Here is a 12,317-nt window from a genome sequence, read left to right on the forward strand (position 1 = left end):
TAGCAGAGTGCCCGTAATAGCAGAGTGCCCGTAATAGCAGAGTGCCCGTAATAGAAGAGTGCCCGTAATAGAAGAGTGCCCGTAATAGCAGAGTGCCCGTAATAGAACAGTGCCCGTAATAGAACAGTGCCCGTAATAGCAGAGTGCCCGTAATAGCAGAGTGCCCGTAATAGCAGAGTGCCCGTAATAGCAGAGTGCCCGTAATAGCAGAGTGCCCGTAATAGCAGAGTGCCCGTAATAGCAGAGTGCCCGTAATAGCAGAGTGCCCGTAATAGCAGAGTGCCCGTAATAGCAGAGTGCCCGTAATAGCAGAGTGCCCGTAATAGAAGAGTGCCCGTAATAGAAGAGTGCCCGTAATAGCAGAGTGCCCGTAATAGCAGAGTGCCCGCAATAGCAGAGTGCCCGTAATAGCAGAGTGCCCGTAATAGCAGAGTGCCCGTAATAGCAGAGTGCCCGTAATAGAAGAGTGCCCGTAATAGCAGAGTGCCCGTAATAGCAGAGTGCCCGTAATAGCAGAGTGCCCGTAATAGCAGAGTGCCCGTAATAGCAGAGTGCCCGTAATAGCAGAGTGCCCGTAATAGCAGAGTGCCCGTAATAGCAGAGTGCCCGTAATAGCAGAGTGCCCGTAATAGAAGAGTGCCCGTAATAGAAGAGTGCCCGTAATAGAAGAGTGCCCGTAATAGAAGAGTGCCCGTAATAGAAGAGTGCCCGTAATAGAAAAGTGCCCGTAATAGCATAGTGCCCGTAATAGCAGATTGCCTGTAATAGCATAGTGCCCGTAAGAGCATAGTGCCCGTAATAGAAAAGTGCTCGTAATAGCAGAGTGACCGTAATAGCAGGGTTTCATAGCAGTGTGCCCGTAATAGCATAGTGCCCGTAATAGAAAAGTGCCCGTAATAGCATAGTGCTCGTAATAGCATAGTGCTCGTAATAGCATAGTGCTCGTAATAGCATAGTGCTCGTAATAGCATAGTGCCCGTAATAGCATAATGCCCGTAATAGAAAAGTGCCCGTAATAGAAAAGTGCTCGTAATAGCAGAGTGACCGTAATAGAGTGCCCGTAATAGAAAAGTGCCAATAATAGCAAAGTGACCGTAATAGCAGAGTGCCCGTAATAGAAAAGTGCTCGTAATAGCAGGGATTCCGTAAAAGCAGGGTGCCCATGAGGTGCTCGTGACTCTGTTGCTTCTCTCGATACAGCTTGTTGACACGTGTACAAGTTTGATGTTGACGTCAAGGTCCCGGATGCAGTCCGGTCCACGCGTGGACACCTCGCAGCTGCTGCTGATCGTGTCTGATGGGCGTGGCGTCTTTCTCGAGGGCATGGAGGTACGTAACCATACGTCAATCAATTGTATACAGCTATTTCAAATAAGGTTGCACCCGATTATCCCATCCTATTATCCTCGGGTACCCAGGGCGTCGCGGAGATCGGGCACACAGGGAGCGCGCGAGAATACCCTGCTAGCAGAGCTTTCTTTCTGTTTGCTTCTATCAGTTAACTTCTCCTTGTCGCAAGTCTGTTCTTTTGCGTTCTCACGAACGAGACCGCGAAAAACAAAAACAAAGTAGCGGCACTGATAAGTGAACTGATAGAAACAAACAGGAAAAATACTCTGTTAGCAGAGTAAGAAAGAAAGAGGAGTAAAAGACGCCCTGGGCAACTACTCTGTAAAAGTTATTTCTAAAAAGGGTTTCTTATCCAATTTTAAGAAATAGCTTTTACAGAAATAGTTTTTACAGATCAGTTGCCCAGGGCGTCTTTCACTCCTATTTTTTTCTCGCACGGTCCCTGTGTGCCCGATCTCCGCGACGCCCTGGATCCCCGTCCATGTGTCGTATCCCGCGATGTCATGGGTAGCAAATAAACGGCGGAATCCTTGTATCTGTAAGTCATGTGAATGTTCATAAAAACATAAGAATTAAACAGCTTTTGAAAGCTGGATTTGTATTTTATTTACGCTTATTTGCTTATTTACTTGGTACCCATGGAGCATTGCGGGTTATGATTCCAGATCCTCCTAGTGCAACCTTATTTGAAATAGGAGTATTATCCAATGAATACCATTAATTTTTTTCTATTATTCACAGACCGTTCTCCGCACTGTGCGGTTCGCAAAGGAGGCTGGGATCTTCCTCGTCTTTGTGATTCTGGATAACCCTGTAAACAGAGACTCCGTGCTTGACATTCGGGTGCCTATCTTCCGCCCAGGGAAACCCCCTGAGATCCGGTCCTACATGGAACAGTTCCCCTTCCCCTTCTACATTATCCTGAGAGACATCAACGCACTTCCGGTGACTCTCAGTGACGCCTTGAGGCAGTGGTTCGAGTTGGTGACTAGTATGGACAGTTAGCAAGATAAGGAGATGGCTCTTTCGCTGTGTACTAAGGACAGCAGCGCCCTCCCGGTCACACTCAGTGACGCAGTGTTGCATGTTGGTGTCTAGTTTAGAGTAATGGCAAGACAAAGAGACGAGGACTCAATGCACTGCCGTTCGCACTCATTAAAGCTTTGAGGCTGTGTTGTCAGTTGGTGACTGACATAGGCTGGTGGCAAGACAAAGAAACGATTATTAACTGCCAGTCACATTAAAGATTTAAGGCAGTGGTATAAGTTGATTACAAGTCTGGACAATTCTCAATATGCTAAAGACGTCAACGCTGTTGTCGCACTCAATGAGGCAGTTCGGGTTTTTATTGACCAAGTGGATAGACAATGTGATACCCATTACAATAAAAAAAATGCCAATCTTGCCATGTTTGTCTTATCCTTTCACATGCTTGGTTCTATTTTATTACGTAGGTCAGAGTTGTGTGGTAACGTATAGATAGTGTCTCTTCGTACTGTGTTGTCTTGTACACAGAGCTAATATAATCTTAAAGAGTTTCTGTTAGTCGTCATTTTATCATCCTAATTAATCGCAGAATATTTTTTTTCCGGACGAGCATTCTAGTACCAAACATAATCGTGGCACACGAAGTCACGTGTCTTATGTCCTCAAAAAACCAACCTGCAAAAAAATATTTAAAAAAAAATAAATAACTAAATAATATCCCATTCCTATCATAACACAACGGAGGGGAGGGGGACACGCATGGGCGAGACAGTGCTGAATAACGTATGCGCATGCGCGTGCTCTGGCGTAAACAAGCACAATCGTATTGTTGAATCGTTCGAGTAAAGGTAGGAAAGGCTGACTTTCGCTGTTTTGACTTACTGTACAGCATTAAAACCGTACTGTACAAAAGTTGACAGATTTGTGTGATAATGCAGGAGTCATAAAGAAAAAAATAGCCTTTAGTTTGATCTAGTTATCTAGATGTGACAGTTCGCCGGTAAAACGCCGCCATTTCAAAACAGAAAGGCTGGTTTAACCGCGCGGTACTGGAACTAGTCTTGCGTTTTTCAGAACTGGCCATGGGCGACTATTATTCAGAAATACTGGCTTGATACACCTATGTTGAATTCATGATCAAAAATCCAGATGATGCTTAAATTAAAAAGTGCATCCTTTATTGTTGACCGATGGAAATGGTTTCTGTGAGTGAGTCGGTCTCGTGCGGGACAGTAAAATGGCGTTCTTTGAAAGTCTCTTGGGGTAGGAGGGTCTGGTAGAGTACTCATTTGAGAGACATGACTGAAAAACCTGGAAAGGGTGCAATTCCAGATAGAGAGAGAAGACACAATTTCTACAGTGGCTATAGGTTCCTTGTATTAGGAACTGATTTTTAAAACACAAATAACGTGAGGCTGATGTGCACATAACCAGATTTTGGCTTTTTTAGATAATTCATTGATCATCATTGCCCTGTGTATCAGCTCAGGGACGAAAAGCTCAAATTTCAATGACACTTTACAAAAAGTCAATCAATTTTAAAAAAGACGATATTTTTTTTTTGCTATAAGTTACTAAGTACTCAGAGAAATTCTCCGCCTTATTCGATGTGAAATGGGCTTATTTGAAGCATCATGTCATGTTTTTCCGTCATGTCTTTGGGAAAGGGGTAGGCTCTAAACCGTCTTCTCGCAGGGCCACAGACAAAGGAGGTCACTTTGAACCAAAGAGGTTGATCTGATACCGAACAGGCTGCTAAACTAGTTGGGCCATAAATTTTAGAGGAGAAGGGGCTCACCGTATAGCCGGTAACGTGTCTCAGAGCGGGACACCGTATTGCCGATTACGTGTATCGGGGGGGACACCGTATAGCCGGTAACGTGTCTCAGAGGGGCTCACCGTATAGTCGGTAACGTGTCTCAGAGGGGCTCACCGTATAGTCGGTAATGTGTTTCAGAGGGGCTCACCGTATAGTCGGTAATGTGTTTCAGAGGGGGTCACCGCATAGCCGGTAACGTGTCTCAGAGGGGCTCACCGTATAGTCGGTAACGTGTCTCAGAGGGGCTCACCGTATAGTCGGTAATGTGTTTCAGAGGGGCTCACCGTATAGTCGGTAATGTGTTTCAGAGGGGGTCACCGCATAGCCGGTAACGTGTCTCGGAGGGGCTAACCGTATAGCAGGTAACGTGTCTCAGAGGGGGACACCGTATAGCCGGTAACGTGTCTCAGAGCGGGACACTGTATTGCCGATTACGTGTATCGGGGGGGACACCGTATAGCCGGTAACGTGTCTCAAAGGGGCTCACCGTATAGCCGGTAACGTGTCTCAGATGGGCTCACCGTATAGCCGGTAACGTGTCTCAGATGGGCTCACCGCATAGCCGGTAACGTGTCTCGGAGGGGCTAACCGTATAGCAGGTAACGTGTCTCAGATGGGCTCACCGCATAGCCGGTAACGTGTCTCGGAGGGGCTAACCGTATAGCCGGTAACGTTTCTTAGAGGGGGACACCGTATAGCCGGTAACGTGTCTCAGAGCGGGACACCGTATTGCCGGTAACGTGTATCAGAGGGGGACACCGTATAGCCGGTAACCAGTCTCAAAGGGGTCACCGTATAGCCGGTAATATGTCTCGGAGGGGGTCACCGTATAGCAGATAACGTGTATCAGAGGGGGCCACCGTATAGCCGGTAACGTGTATCAGAGGGGGACACCGTATAGCCGGTATCGTGTCTCAAAGGGGGTCACTGTATAGCCGGTAATATGTCTCGGAGGGGGTCACCGTATAGCCGGTAACGTATCAGAGGGGTTCACCGTATAGTCGGTAACGTGTCTCGAAGGGGGTCACCGTTTAGCCGGTAATATGTCTCGGAGGGTGTCACCGTATAGCCGGTAATGTGTCTCAGAGAGGGTCACCGTATAGCCGGTAATATGTCTTAGAGAAGGGACTTACCGTATAGCCGGTAATGTGTCTTAGAGATGGCGGTATAGAGAGCGTGCTTTTAGCTAGCAAAAGTAAAAGTTGTAAGCAGTCTTGCTCTGGTAGAGAAAGCGTCTCGACTGTACCCGCTTTACTACTGAAACAGAACAGGAGAGAGGTTTCAACAAACAAGTCTTGGGAAACAAAATTCTTATATTAAAATGGTACCGTTAATAAAGTACAAAGCGGGCTACCGTGGCAAGCAAATAATTTGGCCAAGCAAAAGAGAATCAAGAACTTCATATTAACTAGGACCATTCCGTCGTGTTTTTATAAGCCCTTGAAGCAACACTGGGAGCTCTTGTCACGGTTATGCATATAGCACGTTTCTCGCATTCTTATTGGCCTACTTCAGAAAGCTAACAACAAGGTGACCACGGTAGCGCGCGTCGTATCAGATAACACGTTCTCGCATCCATATAGGCCTACTTCACAAAGCTAACAACAAGGTGACCACGGTAGCGCGCGTCGTATCAGATAGAACGTTATCGCATCCTTATTGGCCTACTTCACAAAGCTAACAAGGTGACCACGGTAGCGCGCGTCGTATCAGATAGCACGTTTCTCGCATCCTTATTGGCCTACTACACAAAGCTAACAAGGTGACCACGGTAGCGCACGTCGTATCAGATGGCACATTCTCTCATTCTTATTGGCCTACTTCACAAAACTGTCAAGGTGGCCACGGTAGCGCGCGTCGTATCAGATAGCACGTTCTCGCATTCTTATTGGCCTCCTTCACAAACTGTCAAGGTGGTCACGGTAGCGTGCGTCGCATTGCAAGCGGCCACGACTCCTTTCTTTCAGTCCCGAATGTGTTAGTCACTTTTACTCTCTACAGTATTAAGCGGCCAGGAAATCTCATTACAAACCCTTTAGTTAATAAAAGTGAAATGGTCACTATTTATCGACAGAAAAAAAACAAAGACATTTTAAAGTCTTCTAGAATGGACTAGGTAATTACATCGTGGTGTTTCAAGGAGAAGTACTATAGCTGTTATATGACCTCTTACCTCATGTTTTTAGGAAGAGCTTTGTATAAAATTTTCATAACATTCGTCAAGGACGCTGCAAATAAATGCCAAGCCATGTTACAACTTACCAAAAATCAATTTTCATGCTTTAGTCAAATGGCTGACTAATGGTTTTGGTCATTTTAACCGTTATATTGAGCTTTTCAAGTAGATTAACCCAGTTTAATTTAAAAAAAAGGTTTGGAAATTGTGACCACCAGTCTATGTTTGGCTTTTAGTATGTCTGTGATTTTCCCTTTTAAAAAAGTTTGGTACTTTTAAGTAAAAATGTACCTTCATTTTCAGATTTAGAATTTTTCCCATTCTTTCTCTTTTCTTCTTTAGGGTGGAATCCATATGTGTTAATCCCTGGGGTTAAATTTGACACAATCACAGCATCTGAATTCATGAGCCACAGCTGTAAAACAAATAAGGTAGCATTCATGGTGAACCATGGTTGACAGGAGAAACAGCAGTCAAAGCTTAAGAAAAACAAGTATAACAAGCAAGCTATAATTATCACTGCACATTTATTAGGTAAATTTATAGCATTGCATTTTTCTAACTAATGGTTCCCTTACCAAGGCATGCGTTTTAGTCTTGCCTCCATGATGACTCTGAAGACAAAACTTGAAGTTCACCTTCCCTTGCAACTTTGACTTTAGGCAGCGTGTGATATAAGTTTCAAAAGAATAATTCCTGAAATAAGTGTATACGGACATAATGTCAATGCCTCTGTCAGGCGTGTACCCAGGTATTGTTTGCTGAGGGGGGGGGGGGTGCGCAGGTGTCATGTGGAAAAATAATGGATTTTGACGTTTTAGTGGGTGTGTGTCTTGTGTTTGCACCTGTAAATCATGCTTTAGTATTAAAGCCGCATTGTCAATAGTTTACTATTGTGAAAGCAGTGTGTCTATTGGAAGTTTTTTTTAGGATGTGATCGATAATTTAGAGCCTGTTTAATAGCACAGATTTTAATAGATTCTATTGTCTTTTGACAGTTGAGGTTTCTGTCGGACCTCTGGAAGTAAGCTGGTGTCAATGCGGCTTTCAGTGGTTAAAAAGGCATTTAATGCTTATAGGCCCTCATTACCACTTTCAAGGAAAAAATTTTTGGTCTCTCAAAGATGTGAGGAAAATGCATTGTGTGAAATTTTCCTCACCATGTATGCCAAGCTCAAAGGGGGTGACCATTGTACTACTGCTGTTAAACTTACCTAAATACATCTGAGTTTCTTGAGATTATGCAGTGCTTGTTGAGCTGTATGCCAGATACATCGGCTTGGCCTGGATACTGCTGCTGAATGATTAGGTTGCCAAGTGACTTTCTACATCTGCCGCAATGGATAGTAGTCTCGCTCTATAAATCAATAACCCCGGAATTGATATTTCAGGGAGGGGAAGATATTAGAGGGGGTTGAAAAGATTTTACCTACCCAAAGGGGGTACCCAAAACAAAATAGGCCTTCTAAGGGGAGCTCTTAATTTTGTCTATGGGTTCTATGGAAATCCAGGAGGGTGGTTAAAGGAAGTTTTCAAAGTAAAAATTCCCCTTCCACCCCTCCCCCCCCTTACCAGGTATTTACAGCTGTTGGGTGTTTACCAGAATATGGTTAGATGGAAAAATAAACTCGCCTGCTCAAAATTCTGGCTACTGTGTGTGCCTGCAGTAGTACGGTGACCCTCCCTTCCCCCCTTCCCCTGAGCATACTATATACTGTAAAGTACCTGTGTAATAATGATATTCTTTGCTTCGAGTGAGGATGGGTGAACAACGATATAATAACTGCCAAGGAGGCAGTCATCCTGACTGGGATTAAGTGATGTGTAAGCCTCTGGAAGGGAGGTACCATGGCAACACAGATCTTTCGATAATTGCTCCCAACTCTCCGAAGGCAAGTCCAGAACTCTAGAAAATCTTTAAAGGGAAAAAAATAGACCATTATGCAAACATTAGTGAAGATAATGGTATTTATGAAATATAGTCTTCCCTCTTGACATTTACAAAGGGAAGGAACTAATAATGTATATACAGTAGCACTGAAAGTAGAGTGTATTTGGTCATTGGGGAGAACATTTTCCATGATTGAAAATGCACCCAGGAAGGGTTAGGTGTGTAATAAGTCATTGGCTGTGCAGCATGTTTTGATTGAGGAGAAAGGGGGGGCTTATCAATGATAACCTATGACAATCAAGGGTGGTGGAATTATGAAGAGTGTATTTAATAGTACAAGGCTAGCACTTAAGAAATTTTTGGATATCGGAGAGTGGTTTGATATAATCATTTTACCTTACTGTACTTAAAATCGGATTTTCACATGTGCGGCATGTTAGATTAAGAGTTACAGCTTGAAGAGAGTTCCTTTCTTCCTTCACCATAAGTGTCTCTCTATCCATCACATCGGTACCATTATCAGATGTCATCTGTAAGCGCATGTGTAACTCCTCCCCCAGTGACATTTTCAGTCCATTACAGCTATCAGGCTTTAGCTTCAAATCTATTGATAAGAGTAAATTGTATAAATGTCTTGCACAATTCATTTGAAAGCTCCCACCCCTATGGTCCAGAGAAGTGTGGCAATAACTTAGGGGTTTAGAGTGGCACCTATACAAGGAAATCACTTAATGGAGATTTTTTTTCTGTTTTTAAACTGATGTTTTTCACAGATATCTGTACAAATGTAAGTGAACTTGCAGAGGTGTACAGTACTTGCAAAGCTTTGAAAGATAAAGGTTTATTTCAGATTGAATATTATAGTTGTACAATTTGCACTCAAATGGTCAGGGGCATTTGTCTGCAATTTTGACAGCACTGACATCTAGCTTTCCATTTTCTTTACAAGGGCGCTTGAGTGGAATTTTAATTCCTTAAACACTGTGAACACCCACACTTGATTGAATTCATTTGAAGTCATTTATCCCCTGGAAAATTAATTGCATATTACAGTGCTGTAGCATGTCTCGAAATATTGGAGGGGTACAATACATACGGAAACATTAAGAAATTGTTGGGGGGTACAAAAACACGCCACTACTGGACATTTTCCTTAAAATTTTTGAAAATATTTTTGGCGAGTGAACATGCCCCCAGTGCCCCACCCCCATGTCTTCGGTCCTGTATTAAGAATATTGGGATTCATATTGCGACCACGTGGAGCCGACTTTAACACACCATTGAATGTGATTATACGATGGGCTTCCTTGTTCTGTTCACGTGCATCGTGTTTACATCTTATCAAAACACATCCTTTAAGCAATCTCAACTCCGTGCGAACCGTCCCTATTGTTTTGTCTGATATACAGCCATTAGCTCCCTTTGAGTCTCCGCCTGCTAGAAGTGTGTTAAGACCGATCACAAGCTGGGCAGCGTTGATATTTTTACGAACATCACACCAGAACAACAGATCGTCCGCCATCTTGGATAGAATGAGCTCACTCGGTCAAAAGAAACCACAGGGAGCCGGAAACGAAGACTCCTCCCCACCTACCAAAAAATATTAAATAAACGAAGCGTTTTATATATTTCTTTGGCCCTGTGATCTGGTTACATTTTAACCTCCACCACAGGGCATCTCTTCTCATCTGAAAGCAAAGAGAAAAAAAGAAAGGAAAAGTAGCGGACAGAGGAGAAAAATAATACAGTGGGGGGGGGGTGGGGGAGAAAGGGAAAGCCCTTACATTACGATAGAGTTACACGGCGGGAAAACGTCTGCGCATGCGTCAGAATATAGAAAACAAAATGGCAGAAATGCAAAGCCGGTTCTGGAACAAAACGAAACAATTCGGGATTTTTATCCTATGACAATGGCTTAGTCACTCCAGATCTCTACAATATAGAATCCTCTATAATTGTGAATGTGGTTTTATGAGTTTTAACTGTTAGACATGGCCGCATTATCCTGGAAAGTTTGCAAATAGATGTTTCCCCGGGACAAGCAGGTACGAATTATGGTAAGCCAAACGTGCAAACGCAACCTGTCTAACACATGCACCGTCTATGTTTTAAACATATATCAAAAGGAAGTACTTCAAATTTAGGAAGGAACACTGTAAACATAATGGCTACCGATAACAGCTCTTACGGAATCAGACTAGGTACTATATTACAAATTCCTTAGAGACGCAGAGCTCGGTAAAAGGGACGGAATTAATTTATCACAACTCAACCCTCGGGACTTTTTATTATATCTAGGTCCTCAACATGCAAACTTGCTCATCCAAACTTTACAAATGTGACGACTCACGCGAAAACGTACCTCGTGGTTTTCCGCGAGTTTGGCCAAACTCGCGCCCGTTTCGCGGAAAGCTCGTGGTACGTTTTCGCGTGTTGAGTCGTCACAAATGTTAGTGAGCACATGGACACATTAGGGCTTAACAGTTGTTTGCATGATACTAAAAAACTTTCAATGTTTTGTAGGCTTGACTTTGCTATGAGTGCTCCATATTGGCCATGCAGCTGACTGTCAAGAAGCAGAATGTCCTTTCCCAACAAAGCCAGTGGAGAGGCTATTGATAATGACTACAGCAGCTAAATTTGATTCACAGACAAGTCTTTGTTAATAGAATGCTAAAGATGCCTGGGGAACTGCATCATTATTGTTTGTGAATTCAAGATTAAATGGATCCTCTGTTATGCTGTACCCTGCTAGCAGAGCTTCCTTCCTGTTTGTTTCTATAAGTTCACTTATCTGTGTTGCTAATCTGTTTTTACGAGTTATTGTTCATTTGTGACGGCAGGAGAAACCTCTGCAGACAGCCGCTTTCGAATCATGTTGGCATGCGCGAAATTATTTTTGCTGCAACCATGGAAATTCTCGTCACATAAAGCTGTATTTTGAAATTCCCAGCCGCAGCGACTCTGATTTCTGTCACACAAAAGCGCTCACGCTTGAGCTCAGTAGCACATTCCTAGCTAAAAGCAGTTAAATTTGATTTTTGCTATAAATATGGCTATCAAACAAGACCAGAAGACCGATACTCCAGAGTTTTGAAATACTACATGAATATGAACAAAGCCAGGTAAGCACTGACAGGTTCAATTAGAAACATGTGTCGATCAGGAGCTTCGAACGTCTGCACTCTTGATTAACTGTAATAACAGCGGAAGACAACTTCTTTAGACTAGTCTAACAATTCATTCTTATTTTGTTTATTATGTATGTTGTTATTTGTGAGCATTCTCATTAAAAGTTCTGGAAATCTGATAGCTTGAGGGTTTCAAGTCATTACTGCCGTGATCCATTACTAAAAACTGTCACACCTCTGATAAAAATAATTAGTTAAACCATGTGACTACCTCCAAAAACTTGGAGGTGACTAATGCCCATGCTCTACGGGATTTGATAGCTGACCTCTAGTTAAAGCCACATTGTCACCAGTTTACGTCCAGTCGATTACGTTACAATCTCCGATGATTTTTAACGGAAAACGCAAAAAATATTTCAAAATATTGAAAGCAGTGTGTATATTGCAAGTTTCGTCGAGGATGTGATTGATAATTTAGAGCGGATGGCATGTTAAATGTCTCGGATTTTTATGGATTCTTTTGTCTTTTAATGGTTGAGGTCTGCGTTGGACCTCCGGAAGTAAACTGGTGACAATGCGGCTTTAATGTTTGATGAATAGTGTTCCCTCATGTTATACAATTGATCATAAGTATACTCCAAAAAGTAGACAGACTTTCATTTGGAAATGAAATGTTTGGAGAGTTAACGCAAATAGTATTAGCCAGTAGTAAAACTATAAAAATACATGCATTTGAACCATTTCTTCCATTTAAGGTTAACTGTGAGATACACATATAGGAAAAGGATAAAGAAAGAGAAAAGATCAAGAGAAAAAAAAACATCTTAAAGCTCTACTAATAAGAAGGAAAAATCCTATTTAACTAGAAGTTAAAATAGAAGAGGAATTTTAGAAAAAGCTTGAAGAAAAGAAAATAGAAAAGAAAAGGATGAAAATTGACAGTAAAATAAGAGAAATCATAAA

The 12,317-nt window shown here is 42.7% G+C and overlaps 2 protein-coding genes and 1 long non-coding RNA gene across 7 annotated transcripts in view; 2 read left to right on the plus strand and 1 right to left on the minus strand.

Moving 5' to 3' along the window:
• LOC5510291 (midasin-like) overlaps window positions 1-2,754 on the plus strand; it is a 78,830-nt gene extending 76,076 nt beyond the window's left edge. For all 3 annotated transcript variants that reach the window (XM_048721436.1, XM_032379446.2, XM_048721437.1), the window contains exons 93-94: window positions 1,201-1,329; window positions 2,092-2,754. In XM_048721436.1, the coding sequence (XP_048577393.1) occupies window positions 1,201-1,329; window positions 2,092-2,355 (393 nt within the window). In that variant the 3' untranslated portion in view covers window positions 2,356-2,754. The remainder of the gene's footprint in view (window positions 1-1,200; window positions 1,330-2,091) is intronic.
• Window positions 2,666-10,049, minus strand: LOC5510277 (E3 ubiquitin-protein ligase E3D). Of its 3 annotated transcripts, none has more exons than XM_048721440.1 (9): window positions 9,502-10,049; window positions 8,620-8,827; window positions 8,058-8,247; window positions 7,547-7,629; window positions 6,911-7,028; window positions 6,624-6,747; window positions 6,330-6,384; window positions 5,290-5,413; window positions 2,666-3,012 (listed from the first exon to the last, which is right to left on the minus strand). In XM_048721440.1, the coding sequence occupies exons 1-9, from the start codon at window positions 9,743-9,745 to the stop codon at window positions 2,992-2,994; spliced, it is 1,167 nt and encodes a 388-aa protein (XP_048577397.1). In that variant the 5' UTR covers window positions 9,746-10,049; the 3' UTR covers window positions 2,666-2,991. The 3 variants fall into 3 exon arrangements, with proteins under 3 accessions (XP_048577397.1, XP_048577396.1, XP_048577395.1); XM_048721439.1 differs by having other exon boundaries at window positions 5,290-5,410; window positions 7,547-7,689; XM_048721438.1 differs by having other exon boundaries at window positions 7,547-7,689.
• A 2-nt stretch (window positions 10,050-10,051) lies between these two features.
• LOC116617057 lies at window positions 10,052-11,533 on the plus strand. Its single transcript, XR_004295613.2, has 2 exons — window positions 10,052-10,280; window positions 10,747-11,533. It is a non-coding gene; the product is annotated as an uncharacterized LOC116617057 (long non-coding RNA).
• Window positions 11,534-12,317: the final 784 nt, after the last annotated feature.

The sequence above is a fragment of the Nematostella vectensis genome, chromosome 14 (assembly GCF_932526225.1).
Source record: "Nematostella vectensis chromosome 14, jaNemVect1.1, whole genome shotgun sequence".
Classification (NCBI taxonomy): domain Eukaryota; kingdom Metazoa; phylum Cnidaria; class Anthozoa; order Actiniaria; family Edwardsiidae; genus Nematostella; species Nematostella vectensis.